Below are 27578 nucleotides of genomic sequence, written 5' to 3' on the forward strand. Positions count from 1 at the left end.
GATGCTAAGCGATATTACATAGATTGCTTAGTTCCTATCCTCTATGTTCATGTTCTTGTAGGAAGTTAGATGCATTATCGACTCTCCCTGCAGTGGATAAGCCGGCATGATCTCCTACTCCATGTCCTATACTACTAAATGGAAGTGATTCCTATGAAGTCCGTTAGCGAGGCAGCCTATCACTAACGCCCCTCTATCATACAACACAGAAACACACTAACACACAATAACATAGAAATAGAAATAGTGATTATGCCCAATCCCCTACTTCCTTGTGGAAATTTGCTTCTCCTTTTAAGGTGATAACCTAGACGTCTGTTAGTGGGGTAGCCTGTCACTGGCGCCCCTCGGTCATACGATCTAGGGTATCCCCTCCATGGGATGAATAATTTTACATAACCATTTGATAAAACATGCAAAAGATATATATAAACTTCACACACACATTTCATCAAATAAGAACAAGGAATTAACAAGTTATTGAATAGAAACATGGTAAATCCACATACTTTTACATCTCCATCACATCACAAATACTCCCTAATTCTAGAAAGGAGATATACTCCATTGCAAAGGAAGAGCAGCCCCAAAACATAAAGTAAAGCATACTTACAACCCTAGATATGAGAAGAAGGGGAAGAAGAGATGTTTGTCGATGTTTCTGATGTCTTGGGGATGCCTCCTTGCTCCGGAGATGGATGGATCGTTAAAGGATGGAGGTGGCCTCTAAGGGGAGAACCCTTCCCCAAGGAGAGGGATGAAGTCCCAAACCCAAGCTGAGTCAAAGAATAAGGTTATTGACCCTTTTATACCTCCTCCAAACTACCCAGAAAAATCAGGATTACAAGGGTCACTACAAGAAAAAATAACTTTACTAACACTTTCGTAGTGACATTTGTTTAAAAATGTCATTGATTTATACCTATCATGACATTAATTAAAAATAGATAATAATAATAACATAAAATCTAATAAAGTATATTATTATGGCATTTTTAATGAATGTCACTAAAAAATCAATAATTTTTCCAACCGCGTAAAATTGTTTCCTCACTCCCTCCAATAAAATCACTCACCCCGCCTCTAAATCCCTAATTTTTCTTTTCTCCTTCGACAATTCTTGTCGATCGCCCTTGCCTGACCCTCCCCCAACCCTCGGCATACTTTTGCACCGTCTCCCACCAGTGCCATCTGCGCCTCCATCTGCCCCGCCGTCTACCTCACCGTGTGCCCTGCCGCTTGCCCTGCTGTCTACCCTGCCATCTGCCACTCCGTCTACCCCGTCATCTGCCCCACCATCTGCCCCATAGTCTGCCCCACAGTCTGCCCCGTTGTTTGCCCCATCGTTTATCCCGTCGTTTACCACTCTGAGGTCCTTATTCTTTCCTCTTCCACCGTCTCGTGATTTGAAGCCCTAGGTTGCAAGTTTCTGCGTGTTCTATTTCTTTTGAAGATTTTCTTGTTGATTTCTATGATTTCAAGTGGTAAAAAGGTTGATTTCGATACGTTCTTGATTTTGTTCAGTTTGAAGAAAGTTTTTATTGGAATTGTGATGGATTTGTGATTTTATTTTAGTAAATCTTTTTACCAGAATTATGATGGATAAAGGTTGGATGTTTTTGCCAAGACAAACTGAGGAATGTAGAAAAGGACTTGAGAATTGTGACTGAATCTTTATCGATTTATTTTGAAAAGATATTCTTTTGATATTAAGTGATAAATCTTATACTTTATAGAGATGTTTGTAGTTCATAATCCCTAAGTTTTCATTTTCTTCAACTCTAATATTTACTAATCCCGCGTTGTTCTGCCTGGAGGTACATCAACCAAGACATTTCTAAAGGGAATAGAGACCTGGAAAAAGGAATTGGTGCTATTGAAGGTAATTCACTTGCGCTTTCTTTTCTTACTACTGAAATCTTATAGACATTGAGAGAGCTTCTACAAATTTTTCAAGAAGCAGATAAGCACATGGGTTCATCAAACAAGCTAAGAGGTGAGTCACACACTCTTTTGAAGCAATATATTTGTTTTCAGGAATAGATGTCTTGTTGTAAAAGTTTGTATGCTATCAATATCATTGAGATGCAATTGCAAGATGAGCTATGCATATACAATGAAGTTCTCAATAGAAATGAAATGATGAAATTAATTTTCACTATTAGATGAACCAGAATTAGAATATCAACCTCTGCCTGGGGTACCTCTTGAGAATGAAAAGCCATAAACTCCATCAAATGGAGGTGTTTCAAGTGATGTATGTTAACTAACAGTTCAAGTTCATCAGTAGCATCAAAATCAAATCTAACTTAGTTTGAGTGTCCAAGTTTCAAGGGGAAAAGATACGTACTTAAATGAGCTTTTATTGCTTTTGATAGTGTGGATTAGATTTCTCATCATCCACATAATTAAGGTAAGGAATTTGGATTAGTTCCACATCGACTTCAACTAGAAAAAGGCCAGAAAGTCCATTTGGCAAAAAATTTTATATGATTTTTAATTTTGCTTGCATATTACAAGCATGACTTCTCTTTGTTTTCCCTTCCCTCTCATGAATCATAAGGTTTGTGTCTCTATATAGGACAACACCAAAATATGCCTTGCTGAATATTGGATACTCATATTGCAGGTAAGATCTTTATCTACTACTTAATTTTTAATTTAGTCAGATAAACATGATTTTTATCTGGATTAGGTGAGATTTGATTCTTTGGTTGGCAAACAGACATTCGTGACATTGTTTGAGAAGATTCATGATAAAATTTGCAAAAGAATTTAAGGATTGCATATTCAGCCCTATCATAGTGCAAAAATAATTGATTTTTAGACATTCTTGTTGTTTCTTACCTCTGGAAAAAAAATCTCTACGTCAAGATGGAATAATAGAAGATAAATTCTCAAATATAAACAATTAGGGGAATGACAAACATTACTAGGATGTGGATTTTAAATGTGCATAATTGATCAAGGTTTGGAGAAATTTGTATTTTCAACCCATAAACGTAAACACATAGACTTCAGAGTTTTGAAAGATTTAGGCACTCAAAATTAAAGAGCTGATTTTAACATAAAATATCCTCTTTCTATTTTAATATGTCAAGGTTTTGAGGCTTAACTATTTTAATATGAAGGTGCCCATTGCTGCTTCATTGACACTTCATGAACCGTCCATGAGTTAGGATCTCCCATGGAACAACATTAAGCGGGTCAGCTAACCATCACCTTATAAAATATTATACCATGATTCCTCCTTTTCTTCCTCCTTTTCTAGTTCAAGAACTCCTAACAAGCTATATAGAGAGAGGTAGAGAAATATTATCTCTCTAGATGCTCTGCTCCCAAAAGTCATCTTCTGCATTTTCCTTCATATGGTGCCTGGTCACGTAAAGGATAAGCAGCTAACATCATCTTTTCCGCACTAGTACAAGTCATATATCTGAATGTACTCACATTTCATACACCTATATAACAGATGTATCACGTAAGTGTTAAACAGTTAGCTCTACACTTTTCCACATCAATGGGGATCATTTATCCGAATATACCTTTTAGGTTGTCCTACCGGGTACGTACAACCCATCGTCAAAGTCCCCATGGAATAGGATAAATCGATCCTCTACAGACTAGTCAAGCCAACAATGGTATACAGCTAATTCAGTCATTTTTACATCTGTACAAGTCATGTACTCAAACGTACTTTCCAGGTTATCTAACCAAACATAAATAACCCAAAGGATCAGAATCTCCATGAAATAGAGTAAGTCGGTCCCCTACTGACAAAGCTAATAAGAGTAAATCAGTCCTTTACTAATTAAACCAACAAGAATGAATTAATCATCTACTGACCAAACCAACAAGAATGAATCAGTCCTCCACTGACCAAACCAACAAAATAAATCAGTCCTTTACTGATCGAACCAACACGAGCAAATCGATATTCTACTAACCAAGCCAATATGATATTTAGCAGATACTATCCACTACCCAACTAGTAATAGCAGAAACTAATAGTACTGGTGGTATAATAGAAAAAAATCTCATGAGACTGTAATCTCTAATCTCGAGTAGGAACTGATATACACAAACAATGGTTGACCCAACACATGTCCTACATGCTACAAATAACTATACAAGTACTAACAGAAGTGTATGATAACTGTACAAGAACATACCTCCTATAGCTTGGAGATGTCCCGTCGCTGCCTAGTCCTAAAACTCGAAAAGTCACATCGAGGAGACAAATTACGAAAATCCAAAAATATGAAAAGTAGGCCTCGTAAACCCATGACTTTGATACCAATAAATTATCATGCCCTAAGGGTAAGGTTGTCTGACAAAAATCGGACAACACCTCCCCTATAGCAGTGACAAATGGCTACAAGGCTACTCACAAACAAGCTACAGCCAACACGGTTGGATATAAACATAACCACATAATTTATAAGCAGCCCACATGGCTAGAAGTAAACACAACCATATAGTTAATAAACAACCCACATGACTTAAACAAAAAGACAACGGAAGTCACAAAATAACGATCACAAAACTACAATACAACTAACTGCGAGCCAGCCCAACTTAACACAACAAGTACATAACCGAATAAAAGGACGCCATAAGTTCGAAAATCCATATAGAAGATACATAATACAAATACAAATACAAAACCAATAATGCGAGTGGAAGCAATAATGATAGAAGTTGCTCGATGTGACATGGGACTGGCGGACAAGATCTCTAGGCGACTCTATAAATCCTTTACCTGCTACCTGGTGAAATAAACTAGTTTATGGGGTGGTGAATGCTGGGACTCAGTGGGTAATAGATAGATAGTGCATGAACATAATAAAGAACTAGAGATACAAAGGTATACAGTCTCATAGGGAAAAATAGAAGATACTATCGTGTTATCATAATAAATGTTCATACCTGAAACCATATCCTAGGCTAGTAATAGAAGGTCAGGAGTAGCACAAATTTGCTACAATATTACTCATAACTATAAGGATAACATGTGAGGTATATATACATATTACCAATAAGTATACCAGTGTCTAAACATATACAGAGGTATATATCTCAATATTTGTAAGCATATCAGCATAAGTAAGCAACAACAACATAAACAAGTATAAGAACAAAAGCATATGCACGATGGTCATCCCGCCCACCTCTCTTCACCACGACCCCTGTATGATCGAAAGGCTGGATAAATGGCAATTGTACAACACCCCAGCCGCCACTACTCTTGAGTGACCGAGTGGACAGGCGCATAGTAGCTAACTAGCTACGTAGCAACGGGGGTCCCTGCTACTCGCATATCCAGCCGCCACTACCCATGAGTGACCTAGTGGGAGCACTACAAGACAAGTAGCACACTCCAGCTACCACTACCCACAAGTGACCAAGTGTGCGGCCCTGGTCAACAACCCTCTCAACCATAAGAGAGACATGATCGTCGATATGCATGCAATGACATGATGCGTAAGATGCAACTGTCATCATATATATATAAATAGAAATTAGGCATGCTACAGGAAGCCAGCATGCTCAATAAGGTATGTAAATAACCAACATTCAAAGCAAGTAAACATGATATCTAGTATCTACTAAATATCATAGATAGCAACGAGAGACTATATAAACATTAAATCGATTATCCAAAGATCGAGTGGATAAGTATCAAGCTCAGGAAAAATACGAGTGCAGCCAAGGTAAAACAGCAACTATCCAAAAATATAGCTCATGCACTAAGGTCAAACTACTAAAGAATTAAGGTAAGAAGTACCCGCCTTCGTATGTAGATCGTGCTAAACAATCCCACGTCAAGACGCTCGTCTCGAATCAACGTCTTGCAAAATTACATGATATACAGTTTAGCTAATCACCTATACAACAATTAGCTAAACCCAAAACCCGATCCTAATTCAATTAGGTAACCATGTTTAATTTCACCTAATGATCCAAATTTGATTATTTGATACATCCATCTTTAATTCATTGATAAATTCTTTAATTCTCACCAATCAATCATGGCAACCCCAATCAGTTAATGATTCCCTTTAACACCATCATTTAATCCATGCAGGAAGCTACATATTGGAGGCACCCTCATGGAGGCTTGAGGTGCCTCGGATAGCAGGCTAGAGGCGCCCTCATGGTGGCTTGAGGTGCCTCAGATAACATTAGAGGCGCCTTCAAGGTGTATGGAGGCGCCTTCAAGAGGATAGACGAAGACTTCTTCTCAGCTTATCCACGCGGGGCTGACTCGGCGAATGGAGGCGCCCTCAAGGGACTTTGAGGCGCCTCCAACAACCTTTATATGAAGGTTTCGACCAGCAGCTCAGAGAATTCAATACCAAGCGATTCTTCTTCCGTGTGCTGCTCAAGAAATGATCCAGAAGTGTTATAGCAACACCCTGATGACCAAGAGCTTCAAATCTAGTATTTCTGTTGTCGGTATAATTTAGTTATTGTTGTACTTATACTTCATACTTGTAACTTTGCGCTATTATAATTGTTGTCCAAAGTAAACGCTCAACGAGCATGGGCCTTGTAGTAGTAGTCGTCCTAGGCTCCGAACCAAGTAAATATTGGTGTGCTTCTGCGTGTGTGTGTTTTGTTTTAATTCCCACTGCTCAACTCGATACATTTTCGAATACGATAAGTGAAAGCTACAAGCATTATTCACCCCCTTCTAGCTCTTCTCGATCAAACACTCATCTCCAAGCAAGTTGCTGCTCCATCCAAGAAGTACCGACTGAGCTTCATCCTACATTTAGTGTCGGTATATTTTATTTAGCTTGCTTTATACTTTATTTCAAGTAAGATAGTAGGTTGTTACTATCTTACACATTTCATTGTTTGAATTACTTCTTTCCTAAGGTTTCGAAAAGAAAGATTTTAGTGAATTGTCCAACGGTGTGATCAAGGATCGCGGGTCTTGGAGTAGGAGTTAACCTAGGCTCCAAACCAAGTAACTGAATCATGTTCTTTATTTCCTATTGCACTACTTTGGTTTAAACACTTAAAAAGAAAAGAGTTTTATAAAAGGCGATATTCACCCCATCTATTGCACTTTCTCAATCCTTCAACCATCTCTGAAATAAAATTAAGAGATACTACTTTTCTCGAAACTAAGTTTCCAACATGAGGTGGAGTTGATAAGACAATTCCTCTATATGCGATAGAGGAGGAGGATAATATTCCTTTATCAACATATCAGGAGATGTCTAAATCTAATCAACCTAGTGGAAGTAATTTGCCACTGAATGAGTTAGTTTCTCAATGGTCTAACCTACGAATAAGTAGTTATTAGATTATTCCTTGGAGAAGGTTTGACATTGAGAATGAGCATTGATGATTTTATGTAATGCCCGAAAATTCTCAAAAGACTTTTAGAAATATTCTATTATTTTCTGGAATTTTAGGATATTTTTATGGAATTTTTAGAGTAGCGGAAGTAGCAAAAATAAATAGAAACGTAAAATAGCCTAAGCGGGAATTGAACCCGAGACCTATGAGACCCTATGTCTTATAGACAACTCTAGTAACCAGGAGGCCCGAGCAGGGGTGTGCTGAAAGAAGAGGGAAACAGTTATATTTAAGGTTTAGTTGGCCGAATAAACCACTTAATATAAATAGGAAAAAAAAAATTAAGTGAGGAGTTATTAGTTTCATCGGAAGCTTTTCCTCTCCTCACCCTAATTCCGTCGAACCTCTCTTCTTCCAAACCTCACGGCACCTCAACCTCCAAGGAAACCTAGGGTTTCATCCCAAGGGCTATAGGAGCACCTTCCGACGACAACTCCGGCACGAGAACGCTCCTCTCCGAGAGAAGAGCACGTAGACGCGAGGAGATCGACGAAGGGATCTTCTCCACTGGAAATCTAGCGATGAGATCGTAAGGAAATCTAGCGCAGGATGTAAGAAACTCCTCACCTGCAGTATGAGTAGCTATTCGTGTGTTTTATGCATTAGTTTAGTTGTGTGCATATTTTTAGTATGTAGGGTGTGTTCTTGTGCACACCAAGTGTTTGATAAATGTTTAGCCCAGTAAAATGCTACAGTAGGCATTTTAATAGTTCAGTAAATGCAGTAGAAGCATTTAAAATAGCATATTTAGTCTTGCTACAACTTATATGGGACTACGGTCCAATGGGTGGGCTCCCACAGTCGCCTCTAGGTTCAGATAACCTAACTCTAGGTTCAGATAACCTAGAAATAGCAAGATAAGATAATTCAGATATGAAACAGTATTTTACTTTTATCAGTGGCACTGTACTGGACTTCAGTTGTCCTTGGGTTGGGCTCCCACAGTTGTCCCTAGGTTTAGATAACCTAGTAAACCCTACTAGAATCGGGATTTGCAACCCCGAGTTTAGTTAGGGATGCGCGCATAACAAGTACAGTTGTCGGGCCCATCAGCAGCATGATTAGTATTTTCATCTATTTATGATAAATAGTTTTTCAAAGCTTCACAATTTAGTTATTTGATTACAGTTCAGAATTTGTATCAGCTTAGCATTAGTTTAGTTAGCTATTGTATCAGTTTAGTTCTATCTTGTTGATACTAGAAGATATTGCCATGATCAGCTTTTGATTTCTATGTTTTGTATGATAGTATGTCATGCCATGCTCTAACATGTTCAGCATATATTTCAAATAGCATGTTTTAAAAGCATAAATTACATCATATGCATGTTTTGTGAGGTAGATGGTTTCTTACTAAGCTCCCAAGCTTACAGATACTTCTTTTCCTTATACTACAGATAAAGGTAAAGGAAAGATGGATTAGCGGAGGCTGGAGGACAATGCAATGAAAATGTGTGTGGATAGGAACTTGGAATAAAGATCTTTGGAGAAACTAGCAACTTAAGAACTTAGTATTTCCTGTAGTGTTACTTTTCTGCACTTTTAGTTAATTAAGTGTCTTGAATTGCGATAGTTATGCTTAGATTACTGATTGTCATGATCTTAGTTAGCTAGCCATGAGTAATGATAGGTCTAGTAGCTTTGTTTTTGCTTATAGAGTTGATATATGTGATTTGAGCATGAAATAGTGCTGAAATCAGACTTCTGATACGAAATCAGAAACCCCAATCGATCAGCCGATCGATTGGAGGCTCCTCAATCGATCAGCTGATCGATTGGAGGCTCCTCAATCGATCAGCTGATCGATTGAGCAGTTTGTTCAGTGAACAGTAAGCTCCTGGATCGATCAGCTGATTGATCCAGTAGTGTTCTGTCGCGAATAGAGAGCTCTGGAATCGATCACTGGATCGATTGGCCAGACCGGATCGATCAGCCGATCGATCCAGACGGGACCTCCGTGCACAGTAGCAAGCTGAATCGATCAGTGGATCGATCCAATAGCTCCAATCGATTGAGTGATAAGCTCAATCGATCGGGAAGCTGGATTTTGACTAGAAACCTTTAGTTGTAGCTCCTTGACCATGGGGGATGAAAGATATGTCATGTATACCTTAGATTCCATCCCTTAGCACATGTAGAACAAAGAAATTGCATTAGCATAAAGAAATTTTAAATTAGATCAGTTTTCCGCACATTAAGAATAGTTTAGCAACAACATAATGTGACGGTCCGGCCTCACAGCCTAGCATCAGTAGGAGGCGGGTCGTTACATTTTCTCAGTTGATGATGAGGAACCTCGAATAGTTGAGGAAGCTTTGAGAAGCTCAGTAAGAGAAAAATGAAAAATTACAATAGATGAGAAGATGGAGTCAATGAGAAAGAATCAAGTTTGAGATTTAGTGGATCTTCCTCCGGGCCAAAAGGATATTGGGAATAAGTGGATTCTCAAAATAAAGAGGAAAGCAAATGGATCGATTAGTCGATACAAAACTCGATTAGTTATAAAAAGATATACCCAATCGAAGGGTATTAATTTTGAAGAGGCATTCTCCCTAGTTGTGAAATTTGTGTCAATATATGTCATCCTAGATATAGTAGCACAATTTGACATGAAATTACATTAGATAAATGTAAAAATAGCTTTCCTTAATAGTAATCTTGACAAGGAAATCCATATGGTACAACCAAAAGACTACATTGCTGAAGGTTAAGAAAATAGAGTATGTAGACTTGAAAAGTCTATATATGAGCTAAAGAAAGCGTTAAGATAATGGAATATAAGATTTAATGAAGTCATTTTGTCTTATGATTTCGAAATGATTAATGAGAATTATTGTGTTTATCTAAGAAAGGAAAAAAGGAAAGTTTATCATTTTATCATTATATATTAATGATATACTAATAGTTGGAAGTGATATAAAGTGTGTGATAGAAGTTAAATCATAACTTTCATCACAATTTGACATAATAGATATGGGAGAAGCTAAGTACATCTTAGGAGTGAAGATTATTAGAGAACGATTAAAAAGACTTTTGGGTTTGTCTCAAGAGGTTTATATCACCAAGATACTACAACACTTCAATATATTAGATTGCAATATTGAACAGACACCTATACCGAGAGATATTGTTCTAAGCAAAAGTATATATCCCAAAACTCCTAAAGAAATAGATGAAATAAAAAAAAATCATATGTAGAGTGCTATTGGTAGTTTAATGTATGTTGTTAGCTTAGTTAGTCATTTCTAGTCAAACTCAGGATCGAGACACTGAAAAGCGGTGAAGAGGATATTAAAATACCTCTAATGGACCACAAATTAATGTATCTATTTCCAAGAATCTAAGATGAGCCTGAAGGGTTATCTAGATGCAAATTGAGTAGGAGACCTTAATGATAGAAAATCCACATCTGACTATGTCTTCTTATTGAATGGTGACACTATCTCATGGAATAGCAAAAAATATGCTTATGTAGCCTTGTCGACAATAGAAGTTGTGTGGCTTGACTTGTGTAGCCCTGTCGACAATAGAAGATATATGACTTGACTTGTGTAACTTTGTTGACAATGAAAGCAGTGTGACTTATGCATCGACTGTGTAAGAGACTATTTGGTGAAGAAGGTTCCTGAAGCATCTAAAGATTGTTGAGGACAGTGGGAGTCTTGTTGCAGTGTATTGTGACAGTCAAGCTACTATAGCTTTTTTTAAAGATCTCAAATATCACAATAAAGGCAAACATATAAAAATTAAGTATAATTTTGTAAGAGATATTATTGACAAGAAAAAGATAGTTATTGAGTACATCCCTACACGTAATATGCTTGTCGATCCTTTTATTAAGTCATTGACTAAAGAGTCATTTTAAAGATATGAGAAGTCTTTGTGACTTCGTAAAATATAATACGTGGTAAAATGTCATGATCTATTCAGTGTATATGTCTTTGTTATATTTGAAAAAAATCTCGATATGCATGTTAGCATATTAAGATTGGTCATCTCGTATGGACAATCATCTCTATTTGTTAACTATAAATAGAGGTAAGACCATTGTTTATGGGACAACTTATGTAATTATGAAAAGAGACATACCCATAAGTTAAGGTCATCTTGATAATTGTGTCAAGATAAGATTATTTATGTAATGATTAGAGTAAATGAATCCACCATTTACTCAATCTTCTTAAGGATAAATTGGAATTCATATGTTGAATTTAGGATTAGACATTAGGTATGCCTAAATCAAAATTTGTACGATGTTAAATTTTAAGAAAAATATGTGTTTTTTTTAGTAAAGAGAATAACATCGTAACATGTGATTCATGTTACATGTGCTATGTCGATAATAAGGGTAGTAGGAGAATGAATCCCTGCTTCTCTACTATGTGAGACACTTAAGCTTATAAGTTAATCTCAATCTTACCCTAAGTAACTATTTAGCTGTCTACTTGAAGTTCTGATCAGTGTCTACTACTTTAGCATATTTTCTATTGGTTATAGATGATTCGATTTATGGAGCATAAATAGGGAAACGACTGATTATAATGAATAGATTCCAACTAAAGTGGAAGATTAAGATTGATTTATATCTGTGACATTTATTCACTAGTACCAGTTATATTTTTATTCAGTACATAAAATGTAATTATGAATAACTATGTTGATTGGAGATATTGAACATCTTCTTGACATAATGGTCATTATGAGGAATTAAAGATGTTCATATTAATGTAAATGATTTAATCTAGGGTAAATGCAAGTTATTGATGTCTTTGATTCATTCTATAGAGTAGGTATGTAAGGTGTAACAATCTTTTTAGCAATAATTGCTCAGTATGCTTGTTGTCGCACGAACCATTTTTCCTAATGTATGGAATGAATGTTCTCATTTGATCTTTGTGACTAATTAATTTTTGCTCTGGTCTTTGTGACTTGATCATCATAAAATTTATGTGACTTATTTGATATTTGTGACTAATTAATGTATTGCTTTGGTCTTTGTGACATGATTATTTATAGTCTATGTGACTGACATGGTGTATGTGACCATATAACCTGTATGAATTGACTTGGACGAGTGAGAGATGTTGAATATTGCATTTGTTGCAATGTTAGGAAGATGAAGGTGTGCCCATTCACCTTCATCTTCCTCTATTATGTGTCATTAATGCATCAGCTGCATATCAGTAGATTCTCCTCTTATATATAACGTCTAAGAGCTATTGCGAAAAATAGAGAGAGGATTTGGAGGTGATCACAGGCAAAGGAGAACATCTGTCGAGAGGGATTTGGCTTGTGATCTTGAGAAGAGCTTTTTGATCTGTGATTGCTTTTCTGATATCAAGCAGTGATCAAGTTCGTTTGGAAAGATCACTCTAAGTGTTTACATTTTTTTTTTTGATTTCATATTGTTAGATACAACACTTGACACCTGAGATCAAATGTTCAAGGGCGCTGAAAGTGTTTTTTCGATAAAGCTCCGCAAATTCTTAAAATCACTAATGATGTAGTGAACAATTAAAAGTATATATAAAAGCAAGAGATTGATTAGCTCCTAAATGACACATGAGAATTTAAAGGTACGAGGCTAAACGATACCTATGGATCTAGATTGTGACCACGATCATATGGAAGGACAACATAGAGATCATGGAGGGATTGCCCGAGGATCATGGTCCATGTTGATGTCTTGCCACGATGAGAGGTACAAAGCTTGGAAAATGAGCTTATAGTGGGGAGAAGTGATAATTGAGCTCAAAGTGGAGAGCTTGAGAGTTAAATTCGGGGATAGTACTAAATGGTTAGAATTTGACCAGTCATAATACATTTTGTAAGTCATCATCAAAGACATTTTAGTAATATCATATTTATATATTAATTACATGTATATATTACAATTCATTTTTAGTTGACCAGATTCTGACTATTAAGATTAGATTTATCATAAATTCGGAGTAGAGAGTCTAGAGAAATGAGCATAGAGTGGAGAGCTCATGGAGACCTACTTCGAAAGTTGGCCTAGAGATGCCGACATGCCGATCTAGTTTGGAAGATTGAAGGTCTAGATATGCTTCCAAGAGATTAAAAGTCAACTTATAGTCATAGATGTTGATGTGCCAACCTAGTTCAAGAGGTCAACTCCTTTAATTTGGGGTCGTCTTGGAATGTACAAGTGATACATTGACCTAGGATAGGATCACATAGGTATGGTGGGTAGATCGTTATGGTGGAGTATTAATAATTATACAATAATTATAGTTCTAATTTGCCTCATCTAATTTAATTCAGTGTTGAAGAGTTATTATTGTCTAAATTTCACATTATGATGATGTTAAATTATTATTAATGGAGCTATTAATTTTCTAATATATTATCCACTTAAATGGATTCTAATGTGCTATTAATTTTCTAATATATTATCCACATAAATGGATTCTAATGTATTATCCCATGATTGAATCGGTAATTTCTCCCTAGCTATAATAAATTTATAAAATATTTTTTTTTAAATGAGACGGCAGGCAATAAAAGATGATGTAATTTGACTTCTTGATTAATTTTAGTGGTCGATGAAAAAATTTTGTACGACCGAGCTAGTCATCCCGAGGACTAGCCAATGGAATTAATTAGATTTATCATTTTTTTTAATATATTATCCTAAGTAAAGTTAACTGAGTTTATGATTTTTAAAACTTGTAGGAATTTTTTTTTAAATGAGACTTATAATTAAGGGATATTGTATTTTTAGATGTCGTTACTGTTTTCTGATTTATTGGAGTGAACGATGAAAAATTTCAATAGGTCCGAACCCGTCACCCAGAATATTAATTATTTTTTTAAATACAAATAACCTACTACGTCGGTCGATCCGAATAAAGGAACACGTTAAATGGATCGCAGTCCATTGTCATTCTCGTGTCCTGGTCGGCGATTGGGATCGGAACTTGTCGTTGACACCTTCCACTCACTGCTGCGAGCTCGAAGGAAGAGGGCAGAGGAAACGGGGAGGAAGGAATGGCTCGTCTGGCGTTCTCCAGGAGGGGATTACATGTGGACATCTCGCGAGGGCACCAAATCGATAGTGTCGGTGGGCGTCCGTCGCCAGATCGGAGGCATCGACAAACTCCGCGCAAGGGAACGGGGTTCCGGTGGTCGCACCTCCTGATGCTTGGGCTATCTCTCGTTATTCTCGCGTTCTTTGTCCTCGGGGCTTGGCAACTTTCATTAACGACCGGTGACGAGGGGCCTAGCGAGTTCCCTTCCAGCATTACTGGCGGTAGGCGGCGACCGACTGGTAGTGTGATTAGATTTGTGCCGTCAGATCTGGCGAGGAGATTTGAGGAACATCGCCTAGCTCTCTATCGGCGGAGATCCGAAAGTAGGCTCGGCCTTCGGCCACCAAGATTGGCTCTTGTAAGCGTTTAATCTTCAGTTTAAATTTCAGGGGTAGTTGTGGTTCTTTTTGGTTATAATTTTGATGGAGGACAGCGGGGGCGGTGCTTCATGCCGGAACTGAATTTGCTTACTGGTTCTATCCTGTATTCTTTTTCATGCGGCTTCATCTTCTTTTTACCCCAAACATTTGCTTACTGGAATGATGGTTCAGTTAATCAAAAAACAATATAGTGTGCTACTAGGAAGAAAATTGTAAGGGCTGCTGATGGTAAAGGCTTGAAGTTACAAGGAGTGCATATGTTTCATGACCTTCTCTTTGTTCACTAACACTATTGATTAGATAAAATGTTACCAGGAATCCACAATTGCTATTTCATTGCTAATTTTTCATCACTCCAAGCTTTGAATTTCTTTTATTATTTGTTCTTGTTGGTAGTTCCCTTGCTCTTGTCATTCTGTATCCCCTTAGTTCTCTTGATGAATTACCTTTCATCTTTTCAATCCTTAAATAATCATTTTGTCAGCATGAATATTGGTCTTGTTTTCCTTGTAAAAGAGAAAATTTATCTACTCATAAGAACTGTGTTAACACCGCTTCATAATATTTCCAAATAAAACAGTATAATACTTGTTTCTGACACCTTATCTTTGCACACCAGTTGCATCTTATATTTGATAGATGTTAAAACATTTTCTTTTCTGTAGCAGAGGATCTATTCCTAGTGAATATACTAAATGGATGTTACTATGATTTTTTTGGGAAGCTTATTCAGTGTTCCTTAGGCATGATCTGGATACTTTTAAGTTGTACCCAACCTAGTAAATTGCCAAATTATTTTGGAGGCACCTAACTGGACTGTTCAGCTAAATTTATCCATTTCAATGACATTAGACTGATCTTCCATAGATGTACACAAAAACTCTGATTTACTTTACAATATCTTCCAATGTGAAATCCATATTTATAAAGATCTAAATGTGACTTCTTTATTCTTAACCAAGCAATTAATGGCTTTGTGTGCATGTGTGTGGTGAACATTTTTTTTTTTTTTGTGTTAACTGAACCATTGTTGTCTTCCGCTTGTTCCATAATGACCAACTTAATGGTTTCACCAGTTACAGATGCATGAGAAATGCATATATGGTGTGGTTTCACAAATCCATTCGTTGTTTTTTGCTTTTGCTTTGCTTCAGGAATGATTAGATTTTTTTTTCCTACATTACTTTAAAATTGGAACGAACCAGTTTATGACACTATACCACAATGTTAATTGCCTCAGGTTATAGAAGGTGCATACAAGGATTCAGATCTGGTGATGCTATTTACTTTGGTGAAAAGTCTTATGGATTTGAGATATACATTCATGGTTAGAATATTTGTCTTTCTATAAGATAGTATTCTTCATGTTTAATATTTGTTACCTGCTTCAGTTAATGTGTCTATCCACAGTTGTGCCTTTTATGCAGGTGCTAGCACACCTTTCCTCCAATTTGATAATTTTTGATATGTAGTATTCCACTTTCAATCAGAATGTAATGTAACATATATGGCAATATATAGTACTTTCACAGAAATAGGTAAATGTATTAAAGCGCCAGGAGGTTGTTGCCTCCGTCAGCGAGAGCAAAATACAATCATAGCATGGAGTTGTTTACCTCTACATGTGAGATAAAACTCCACCGAACATCACATGGGCACACACACATGCATGCACACCCAAGTCCATGCACATCACATGGACTCCACACACACCAATCACAAAAACATACATTATCCATGTCCATGCACATCACATAGATTCCATAACATACACATCCCCTACACCAATCACATATCCATGCATTTCCAAATCCATGCACAAAACGGAAACAAGCAAGCAAGCCACGCAATGCAATCCACGCTTTGGCCACCGGTAGTTAAAAACTGGAGTTGAGGTAAAAGCTTCGAACTTTGCACACTACAACCACCACTACGGTTTGCACATATCCACAAAACAGTACAAATTTGGATCTTGCGCAGCATCCTATCAACATCAGGCAACATCTTCTTATAGCGACACCTGTTACGGGCTTCCCACATAACATTGATCATACTGGAAAATCTAAGATGCCGAGCTTTCATTTTCCAACTTGCACTTTTGTAGTGTTGGCCAAGAATGTGAAATAGCTCCGCCACAAAGTTAACTTCATAATTTATCTCTAACCAACTCCTCACCTTGTTCCAAAGAGCACATATGATAGAGCACTTAAAGAACAAGTGATCATTTGACTCGTCTTGACATTGGCAAAGCACACAAGTCTTGTTCTCCTTGTATGACATTCTATTCGTTGTTTGTAGCTTCCCATGAGCAAGTAACCATATAATGAATTGATGCTTCGACATAATCTTGGGCCTCCAAACCAATGATACCCACGCCACCTCAGGACCTCTCGGAATGAAGAAACCATATGCATTTGCAGTCCCATTTTTCCCACCACAAACCACTCAAACAACAACATGTTCGCCTCCCCACTTCCACTTGTAGCCCCTTGAATTTTGTTCCGAATGGTCACAAGCCGTTTGATAAGAGGAGAGTCCGAGGCTTTGACCTCATATTGTCAAAAACCAGTCCCCTTGAGGTAATGTTGGTGCACCCATCTTACCCATAGCGAATCCGCATTGGTTTGAATTGCCCATAGTGTCTTACTAAGAAGAGCTTCATTCCATGCATGAAGGTCATGAAGTCCATAACCATCGTCGTGTCGAGAAAGACACATAGGGGCCCAAGAAATATGAGGATGCTTTAAAGACCACACAAACGTGCGACATATTGCTTTGATCTTTTCAATGACAACGCCGTGAATAGGGAGCATAGAAAGCCAATAATACTCCACTCCTTGAAGCACCGTCTTCACCAACTCCAAACGCCCCGCATATGATAAAGCATGCTTTGACCAAGAATTAATCTTCTTTGTAATAGTATCAAGTAATGACCCATAGTTTACAATCCATAACTTCTCCGCCGCTAGTGGAATCCCCAAGTAACGGAATGGAAATGTTCCTTTTTGGAACCCAATAAGTTGGAGCAATTGATCCTTCATTCTATCATCAATCCCCGCCATATACATATGAGATTTCAATAAATTAGCTCGAAGCTCCATTTCATTGCCAAAAACCTCCAAATAATTTGCCAATACTTTTATTGAGGACTCATCCGCCCATGCAAACAACATAAAATCATCGGCATATGCAAGATGGGTGATGCCAATCTCTTTACACATAGGATGGAAGTGAAAAGAGGGCATCAAGGAGGCGACCTGCAACCTACGTGATAATACTTCTATGCACAGACCAAAAAGTAGGGGAGATAGGGGGTCACTTTGCCTTAGACCGCGACGCCCACTAAAGAATCCATAGATGCCGCCATTTAGAGAAATAGAATAGGAGGCCGTAGTTACACACTCCCTAATCCATCCACAATATCGTTGGGGAAAACTAAAACCAACAAGGACCACTATGAGAAAATCCCAATCTATTGGATTGAATGCCTTTTACAAATCAACCTTGATCATAATCACGGGGATATTCTTTTACGTGCATACTTCCGTAGCAACTCTTGAGTGAGATTAATGTTGTCACCAATAGATCACCCTTTCACAAAAGCCACTTGCGCCGGATCCAACAAGTCCCCCAAAACCCCTGACTAGTATCTTTGCAATGACCTTGTGGAACTCATTGCAATAGGAGATAGGCCGATAATATGAAACTCTTAGGGCATGGTCCGCCTTTGGCACTAAAGATATCAATGAATGGTTCCATTGTGTGAGTAGCTCACCACTCTTAAAAAAAATCTTGAATGACTGCGATAAACTCCAGCCCAAGATGAGATGAAAAACTTCGTTCCATATCTATCTGACCCTATGCTTTGTCACTTCCAATGTCGTATAAGGCTGCTTTAATTTCCTTTACCTCCACCGGCCTGATTAAGTCCTTAGATTGACCATGAGCGAGCCTTCTTCCAGGAAGACCACCGCTCCATAGGGTCACACGCCACCTTTTGCCCAAGTAGATCATGAAAGAAGCCTACAAATTTATCTGCCACTTCACCCAAGCTTGATGCTTGCTCCCCATTTCATTTTGAGTGTGATGATGACATTTCTCTTGTTATTCCGCTTCACTACATTATGGAAGAATTTAGTACATTTATCGGAGCTTCTTAAATAAATATTCTTCACACGTTGTTGATAAAATTGTTTCTCTGCCTCTGCAAGTGGAGTGGTCGTCCTCCGTATATGATTATAGTTAATGGAAATAATTCCTCTTGCTAGGACCTCTTTCCGTATCTCCTCTAAATCTGCATTGTCTCTTTTTGTCTTCTTCGAAATGTGCCTAAAATGGTTTTTATTTAACTCCCTTAATCTTCTTTTCAAATGGGTCAACTTCACTTTAAGAATAAATAGAGCATTCCCAATAACCGGGGCCGACCATGAGTCCAACACAAACTCGGTGAAACTTTCATTGAGTGACCACATATTAAGGAACTTGATGTTGGTCCCCTAGCGGTCGGCTAGAGGGGGGGGGGGGTGAATAGCCTTGCAAATAAAAATGAACATTCCTCGAACTTTACAGCTTTATTAAAACTGACACTTGCATAAAAAGAAATAGTAAGTAAACTAAAGACAAAGGCACAAAAGGAATTACTTGGTTTGTAATTAAAGGATTGCTAATCCAAGGCAATTAGAGATCACTATCAAAGTCTCCTCCAGGCGAGAAGCCTCTTACAGCGTTGACAGCTCAAATAGTAGTAGAACAAACAAAGGAATTGTTTACAAGTATTGTTTTTCAACTACTGGATCAGGGCTGTATTTATAGCTCTGATCGGGGCCTGGAAGGGTTCCAGACATTTGGACGTGGATAGAATTTTATCCTCGTCGCAACGGAACGCGCTCCATCGCATTTTGATAAAGTTTCTGGTTCGGGTGCTCTGAAGGGTTCCGGGCGCCCGAACCTGGTCGACACAGCCCCCGCTGGGTGAGGCGCCCGGGGGGTGCCCGGTCTTGGACCAAGTTCGGGCGCTCGGACCGTCCGACTTGGACCTAAAAGTCAATCTCGCTTCAGTTCTGCTCGCTTGGGTTCGGGTCTTCTATTCAGGCTCCGCTCGCTTGGGTGATTTCGGTCATCCGGAATAGGGCTCACCCGAACTCATTTTCCGACCTTCTCGAGCAACCTTCTGCTCTGGCTTCTCGTCCCTCAGAAACGTCGCGTGCCTCCTCGTACGCCAACGTACTCTTCTGCAGCACCTCGTCCCTCGGACGTACAGAGCCTATGGACTCTCTCCCGTGCCGTCCTTTTCGCTAGGGCTGTAAATGAACCAAGCGTTCGTGAACAAGCTTGGTGTTCGGCTTGGTAAGAGCTTGTTTATGTTCGTTCAATATACATAAAATTAATTAAACAAACAAGCTTGAACAGTTCGTTAAACTAAACAAACAAACTTGAACACATATGTGTTCAGCTCGTTAACGTTCGTGAACAACGTTCGTGAACAATGTTCACGAACCATATTTATTAATAAAACTCTTTTCAATATGCTAAATAAATAATAAAATAAATAAATAAATAAATTTAAATTATCAATCTTAATAACCAATCAAACAATTAAAAGTTTCAAACAATCAAACAAGATTCAATTAAGAGCTTGACAACATCTAAACGAACCAAGCTTAAGCCAAGCTCGAACAAAGCTCAAGCCAAGCTTCAAACAAGCTCAAGCTCATAAAAAATAAACCAAGCCAAGCTTGAACACTCATTTCAAAAGCTTGGTTCATTTTAAGCTCGGCTCGGCTCGGCTCGGCTCGGTTATCTTATCAAACAAGTTTGAACACCCTAAAGCTCGGCTCGACTCGGCTTGTTTACAGCCCTACTTTTCGCTAGTTGCGTTTTTCGCTCGACTTCTTGTGCTTTTAAGTTCCTGCACACTTAGACAACATCAAAACATAACAGGACGTAACTTGACTTAGTTGATCACATCAAAACTACCTCAGGGTACTAACAATATCCCCTTTTTGATGTGAGCAATCCCAAATTAAGTTAGGGTAAATCAAGAAACAAACAATAGTAAGGTAATAAATTTTACAAGTACAAAAAGCAAAAATTAGATAAATTAGATAAATTACCAGATAAATTACTCTTCTTCTAGACTTAATATCCACTTCTCCCCCTTTGATCACATTAAAAATAGGTGTTTTTCATGAAAATAACTTGAAATAAAAATAAAGTCTAAGGGTTTTAAAAAAAACTGGCAATCATCCAGAAAAGATCAGGTAGGTAACTTTTAAAAATCTGGATTTTCAATTCATAAACTATTTTTGGGAAATTAAATTAAAAAAATTTTAGACTAGAAAAATTCTGAAAATTTTTATAATAGTTGAATGGTCATATATAAAATTTTCAAAAAAAATTTATATTATTTTAAGCAGAAATAAATTCTTTTCTATATAAAGATATATTTAAAAAAAAATGCTTAAAAATTGTTATTAACCTAAAAAAAATCTTAAAATATTTTTTGAGAATGCATTATAGCAAGTAACTTTGTAGAAAAAATAAAGTTTCAAAAATTAAAAGTTCTAAAATTTTTAATATAAAAAATATGATTTTAGAAAAAAATCATAGAAAATTAAAACAATGGTCAAAAAATATTTTTTTTTTGTTTTAACAGAGAGTATGATAATCTTTCTCATAAAAATAAAGTCTGAAGCAATAACTCTGCGAAATAATTTTAAATGGAAAAATATGATTTTTGTTAAATAATTCATAAAAAAATAATTTAATGGTTAGAAAAATTTGGAAATTTTCTTATAGATAAGTGATATAATTCTCTTTAAAAAAAATTAACTTCTAATTAATTTCTAACAAAAATTATGCAAAACAATTTATTTGAGAGAATTAGATAAAAAAAATAAGGCATAAACAAAATTTTAATCTAAACATGATTTTGGAATCCAAAATAGATCCCTTTCTACCGGAATAATCAAAAATTTTCTAGGAACATATTTCTGTGATATTATTCTAATTTGACCCTTATGGTATCTAAAATGACAATTTAGTCTATTATATTTTCTAACTTGTCGAACATGTGAGTATGCATAATTTTTAATTTCTTCTTTCAATTTTTAATTTTCATTTTTATTTTGTCGAAATCCTCTAGTCAACAAGATGTTGTTAAGGTTAATTTTAACTCTTTATTTTCTTTTAATAATTTTTTATTTTTTATTTGTAATTTGCAAGAACTCTTCGACAGCATTTTTATAAATTTAAATAATTGGTCAGGAGGTAGAGACTGTAGTTGACTTACCTTCTTGATTTCTGATGCTCCCCCTGTAGTGTTGCTTTCCTCTGATGATGCTCTCCCTTCATCGATGCTCTCGATGTTCATTAAGGATGAGCTTGCTTCATCTTCTTCTTCTTGGCGACTTGCTACTAGCGCAAGTCTGGCAAGGGCTTCGATCTTTGACTCGGACGACGTTTCGTTCCACGTCGTCTTTAGATTTCGATGCTTTGTCTGGACTGGTCTTTTGTACTTGTTCTTGTCCTTGCTCTTCAATTTAGGGCAGTTATCTTTCACGTGCCCTTCTTCATTGCTGTGGTAGCTCTTACTTTTCTTTTTCTTCTTTTATCTTGCATTTGATTGAATTTATTAGTTTTAAATAACTTTTTAAATTTCCTTACCATGAACGTCGTTTCGTCATCATTGAGAGAAGTTTCGGATTCCAGTTCATCCATTTTTGCCTTTAATGCAATGTTGTGCTCAAGCTCCTTCAGATCTGCACATCTTGTTTTATGGACTTCAAATGTCGAAAATAACTCTTCTAAAGTACTTACCTCTAGATCCTTAGAGATATAATAAGCATCTACTAAGGATACCCATTCATAAGTCCTAGGAAAGACGTTAAGCGCGTACTTTAGCAAATCTCGGTTGATTATCTTTTCTCCGAGATTCGTTAGTCTGGTGATGAGTTCGTTGATCCTTGAGTGAAGGCGTGCAACGATTTTGCCTTCTTCTAATCTGAGGTTACTGATATGGTTTTGGAGCAGATCCCGTCTCAATAGTTTTTGCCTCTAAGGTCCCTTTATGTAGTTCTTCCAGGAATTTCTCCCAGAGCTCATTGGCTTACTCGTAGGTTCCGATTCAGTTGACTTCTTCAGGTGGTAAAACGCTAAGCAGGTGAAACTCTGCTTTGCCATTTGTCACGAAGTCGGCTTGCTCCTTTTTTGTTCGTTGTTATTTTTCTTTGCCTTCTGGTGCTATAAAACTAAATTTCATAATTAGTAATAAATCAAAATCTATCTTAAAAATACCTCCATCTTTTTCTTCTAGTTCGTGAATTCCCTCTCGAACTTCGGTGGGTTGATGTTGGGTCCAACCATCTCTTGTGCTTCGATCAGCGGTTAGTCCTCCTGAAGCGACCTCGCTCAGATACCAATTGTTGGTCCCCTAGCGGCAGAGTAGAGAGGGTGAATACCCCTACAAATAAAAACGAACCTTCCTCGAACTTTACAGCTTTATTAAAACCAATACTTGTATAAAAAGAAATAGTAAGTAAACTAAAGACAGAGGCACAAAAGGAATTACTTGGTTTGCAATCGGATTGTTAATCCAAGGTAATTAGAGATCACTATCAAAGTCTCCGTTAGACGGAGAAGCCTTTTACAGCGTTGACAGCTCAAACAGTAGTAGAACAGACAAAAGAATTGTTTACAGGTGTTATTTTTCAACTACTGGATTAAGGCTATATTTATAGCCCTGATCGGGGCGCTTGGAAGGTTCCAGGTGCCTGGATGTAGATAGAATTTTATCCTTGTCACAACAGAACGTGCCACGTCGCGTTTTGATAAAGTTTCTAGTTCGAGTGCTCGGAAGGGTTTCGGGCGCCCAGACTGGGTCGACACAGCTCCCGCTGGGCGAGGCGCCTGGATTCGTCCAGGCGTCCGGACCCAAAAGTTAACCTCCTGTTGACTTTTCAGTCCGGGTCTTCCGCTCTGGTTCCGCTCGCTTGGGTCCAGGTCTTCCGCTTCGGCTCCCCTTACTTGGGTGATTTCGGCCATCCGGAATAGGGCTCACCCGAATTTATTTTCTGGCCTTCTCGAGCAATCTTCCGCTTCGGCTTCTCGTCCCTCAGAAACGCCATGCGCTTTTTTTTCGTCCGCTAGCGTACTCTTCCGCAGTACCTCGTCCCTTGGATGCACCGAGCCCGTCGACTCTCTTCCGTGCCGTCCTTCTCGCTAGCTGTTTTTTCACTTGACATCCTGTGCTCCTAAGTTCCTGCACACTTAAACATAGAGCATCAAAACATAACAGAACCTAACTTGACTTGGTTGATCATATCAAAACTACCTCAGGGTACTAACACTTAAAAGGCCGGTTTGAAGGTCGATCTTGTTGGTGCAGGTTGTACTAATAATCTGATTTTGATGTATGACAAATATGTTAATGTTAGATGTGTTATTTGTCTAACCTTTTCTACCAAGTGTGCAGGAGTTGACTGGTCTGTGGGACCTGACACCAGGCTGAAATCTAGCTAGGGTTGCTGTTTGCGGGCCTGATAGGTTCGTGAGGCCTGATATCTGGCGGGAAGTCCAGATAGGTTCGTGAGGCCTGATATTTGGCAAGAAGTCTGGTTGGGTCCACGGGACCTGACAACCGATCGAAGTCCAGTTGGGTCAACGAACCTGACAACTGGTGGAAAGACTTGGTGGGTCGGAGGCAAGTCAAGTAACTGTAAGTGGTAAGTGAAGGTAAGCAACTGAAGGAGAGTTCCTGTGAGGACGCGTTCCCCATTGAGGGAATTGTAGACGTTGATCCAACTTAGGTCCATTTGGAAAACCTAAGTTGAGATCTTGATTAGGCTCTGGTCTCGTGGAGACGCTCGGAAGGGTTCCAGGCCGGAGGGGTTCTAGGCGCCCGGAATGGACCTATTTAAAGGCTTTCGACTCGGAGCTTCAGAACGACAACTGCAATGACTTTCTCTTCTGCTCGGTGCTCTGAAAAAGCTCCTGTGATGCTGTAAAGCTCCTTCGACAACTGGCGATCAAGATTCTTTTCTTTTTGTTGTCGGTAACACTGTTTTATAGTTCTTGTACTTGCAATTTGTAACCATTTCGAACTATTCGTGGATTGCCCAACGAAAGCACTCGACGTGTGCGGACCTTGGAGTAGGAGTCGTTGAAGGCTCTGAACCAAGTAAAAACTTTGTCGTGTTAGCATTGCTTCTTATTCTTCCGCCTATATATGTTTTTAATTGAATTTTCGACGATCGCTATTCACCCCTCTAGCGTTCTTTCCGATCCTACAGATCTATCGTTAGAGTGTGCACTATGGTGCAAGAGTGGTTCGAGAGGCACCCGGACACCGTAAACTCCGTAAACTCCGTATAAGCATTGAAATCCTCCATTAACTAAAAAGAATTCACCAAAGCTCTATCTAATTTACAAGAAACTGTATAATTTTTCCAAATAAGTCGACATCTAATGGAGGGAAGATCTATCAAACCGCATACTTGAGTAAAAATTTAGAAATCCCGCATTTCATAATTGGTGTCCGAAGAACCCCTTGTTTATCTAGTGTCGATATAATAGAGTTAAAATCCCCAAGAATCAACCACAGTTCTGATATGGACCCCCCAAGATTTGTAAGAGCCTCCTATAACGGTCTCCGAGTAACAATGGAATGAAGTCCATAAGCAAGTGTCACTAAGAAGTCTCTCCCGGAAATCCGACGCCAAACCCGACAATGAATGAATTGTTTGGTCATCGAGAGCATATCCAAATCAACTTTGTATAAGTCCCAAAGAAGTAGAATACGTCCATGATTAGACATATCAAAATTTTGAATATGCTCCATACATGAAAACCGCCTATGCATAATAGGATCAAGAGAATTGCCGTCCAACTTCGTCTCCAATAATGCCATCACTTGAATATCTTTTTACTTGAGGAAGTGGTGCACTCCTCATGTTTTAGGGACTTGTGAAAGTCCCTAATATTGCATGCAGCTACCTTTATTTGACACCTTCCAATCGGGCTGTTCGGACTCGTAGTTGTCGTCCACTTTATAGGGGTGTTGTACTTCCAATCACTTCCTTGTTATTCACTCTATTACTCACGGAATTAGCATGAGAGGATGTTGAAGAGGTCGATCACAGGGTCACTGATGCAGCGGAAGATGAGGGATCGAGTTGCACCACTACTAGCTATTTGGGATTGATGATCCGCTGGAGAGGAAAAGACCTTCTTACTACTTGAAACTTTTGGAATAGTAGACAACTCTTCTGGATTCGACGTCTTTTTATGATGTACATCCTGCGCGACCACCTCTTCATGATCTAGGGGAGGTTCAACCACCACAATTTCCAATCCATTCTGTGCTACCGGACCTCCACATTATGCGGTTATTGATTGGCTTGACTTGCCTGACTTCTGTATCTCGGTCTCGATCTCCTTCTCCCCCAGTGATCCGTTGATTTGGACCTCGGTCTTCCTGCGTGAGGCGCATTCATATTTGATTGAGACGTACCACCACAGTCTTCCTTCCGATGATCAATTTTCTTACAAATCTCACAATATTTGGGCACCATTTCATAAACAATTCTGTGATCAATCTGCACTCTAGTAAGTAACGTGATTGGTACCTCATAAACTCTACCCCAATGATCGGAACCTCCACATTATGCGGTTATTGATTGGCTTGACTTGCCTGACTTCTGTATCTCGGTCTCGATCTCCTTCTCCCCCAGTGATCCGTTGATTTGGACCTTGGTCTTCCTGCGTGAGGCGCATTCATATTTGATTGAGACGTACCACCACAGTCTTCCTTCCGATGATCAATTTTCTTACAAATCTCACAATATTTGGGCACCATTTCATAAACAATTCTGTGATCAATCTGCACTCTAGTAAGTAACGTGATTGGTACCTCATAAACTCTACCCCAATGATCGGAACCTCCACATTATGCGGTTATTGATTGGCTTGACTTGCCTGACTTCTGTATCTCGGTCTCGATCTCCTTCTCCCCCAGTGATCCGTTGATTTGGACCTCGGTCTTCCTGCGTGAGGCGCATTCATATTTGATTGAGACGTACCACCACAGTCTTCCTTCCGATGATCAATTTTCTTACAAATCTCACAATATTTGGGCACCATTTCATAAACAATTCTGTGATCAATCTACACTCTAGTAAGTAACGTGATTGGTACCTCATAAACTCTACCCCAATGATCGGAACCTCCACCAAGAGACGAGCATACTCCAGCCGCTCCCTTAATTGTGTCAAGTTATCTGTATATAAAGGTTTCCCTACCTCTGAATCAATCATACTCAATACTTTCTGTAACTAATAATCTGGTGGTAAACCATGGATTTGGATCCAAGCTGGAACAAGTCGGCCATCCTCATGGAAGAGAAAACACCTTGGCATAATCGTAAAAAAAAATGGGAAATCCGAAAGCAAAATAAGGCCCTCCTTGTAAGACTCCACCTCAATCCTGTTTTGTATCAAAATGATAGACCATCCACTCACTTTTGTGCATGAAAAATTTGTAGGGAACTTTCCATTGATTGACTATCGTATAGACTTCGTTTCTTCCTGGATGTTGGTCCATGAAACAACCAACAAGACAAAATCCTAGGGTGTCTTCAATGTCATCAATATCATCAAAATCGAAAGATAGTCTCTCGCCTTTAGCTTCGTATTGTTCCAAAGACACGCTTGATGTTGGCTTCCGGTTGTTCCTGAATAAGCTTGCCCAAGTCTTCTTTTGTGTCAGTTGAGTAGGA

General features: G+C 38.3%; 1 protein-coding gene across 17 annotated transcripts in view; it reads left to right on the forward strand.

Annotated features, from left to right (window-relative positions):
• The first annotated feature begins 1095 nt into the window (after positions 1-1095).
• The window catches only part of LOC122056526, a 50403-nt gene continuing 23920 nt past the window's right edge, over positions 1096-27578 (forward strand). For 5 of the 17 annotated variants that reach the window (XR_006133206.1, XR_006133207.1, XR_006133209.1 and 2 more), the window contains exons 1-2: positions 14262-14784; positions 16047-16133. Coding sequence is in view for 13 of the 17 variants with exons in the window: in XM_042618512.1 (XP_042474446.1) it covers positions 14386-14784; positions 16047-16133 (486 nt within the window). In the remaining 4 variants the exon portion in view is untranslated. Of the gene's footprint in view, positions 1373-1504; positions 1883-1957; positions 1997-2581; positions 2630-14261; positions 14785-16046; positions 16134-27578 lie in introns of those variants that run through there. The other 12 variants (XM_042618516.1, XM_042618520.1, XM_042618514.1 and 9 more) reach the window with 12 other exon arrangements.

Source organism: Zingiber officinale, chromosome 3B, assembly GCF_018446385.1.
Source record: "Zingiber officinale cultivar Zhangliang chromosome 3B, Zo_v1.1, whole genome shotgun sequence".
NCBI lineage: Eukaryota > Viridiplantae > Streptophyta > Magnoliopsida > Zingiberales > Zingiberaceae > Zingiber > Zingiber officinale.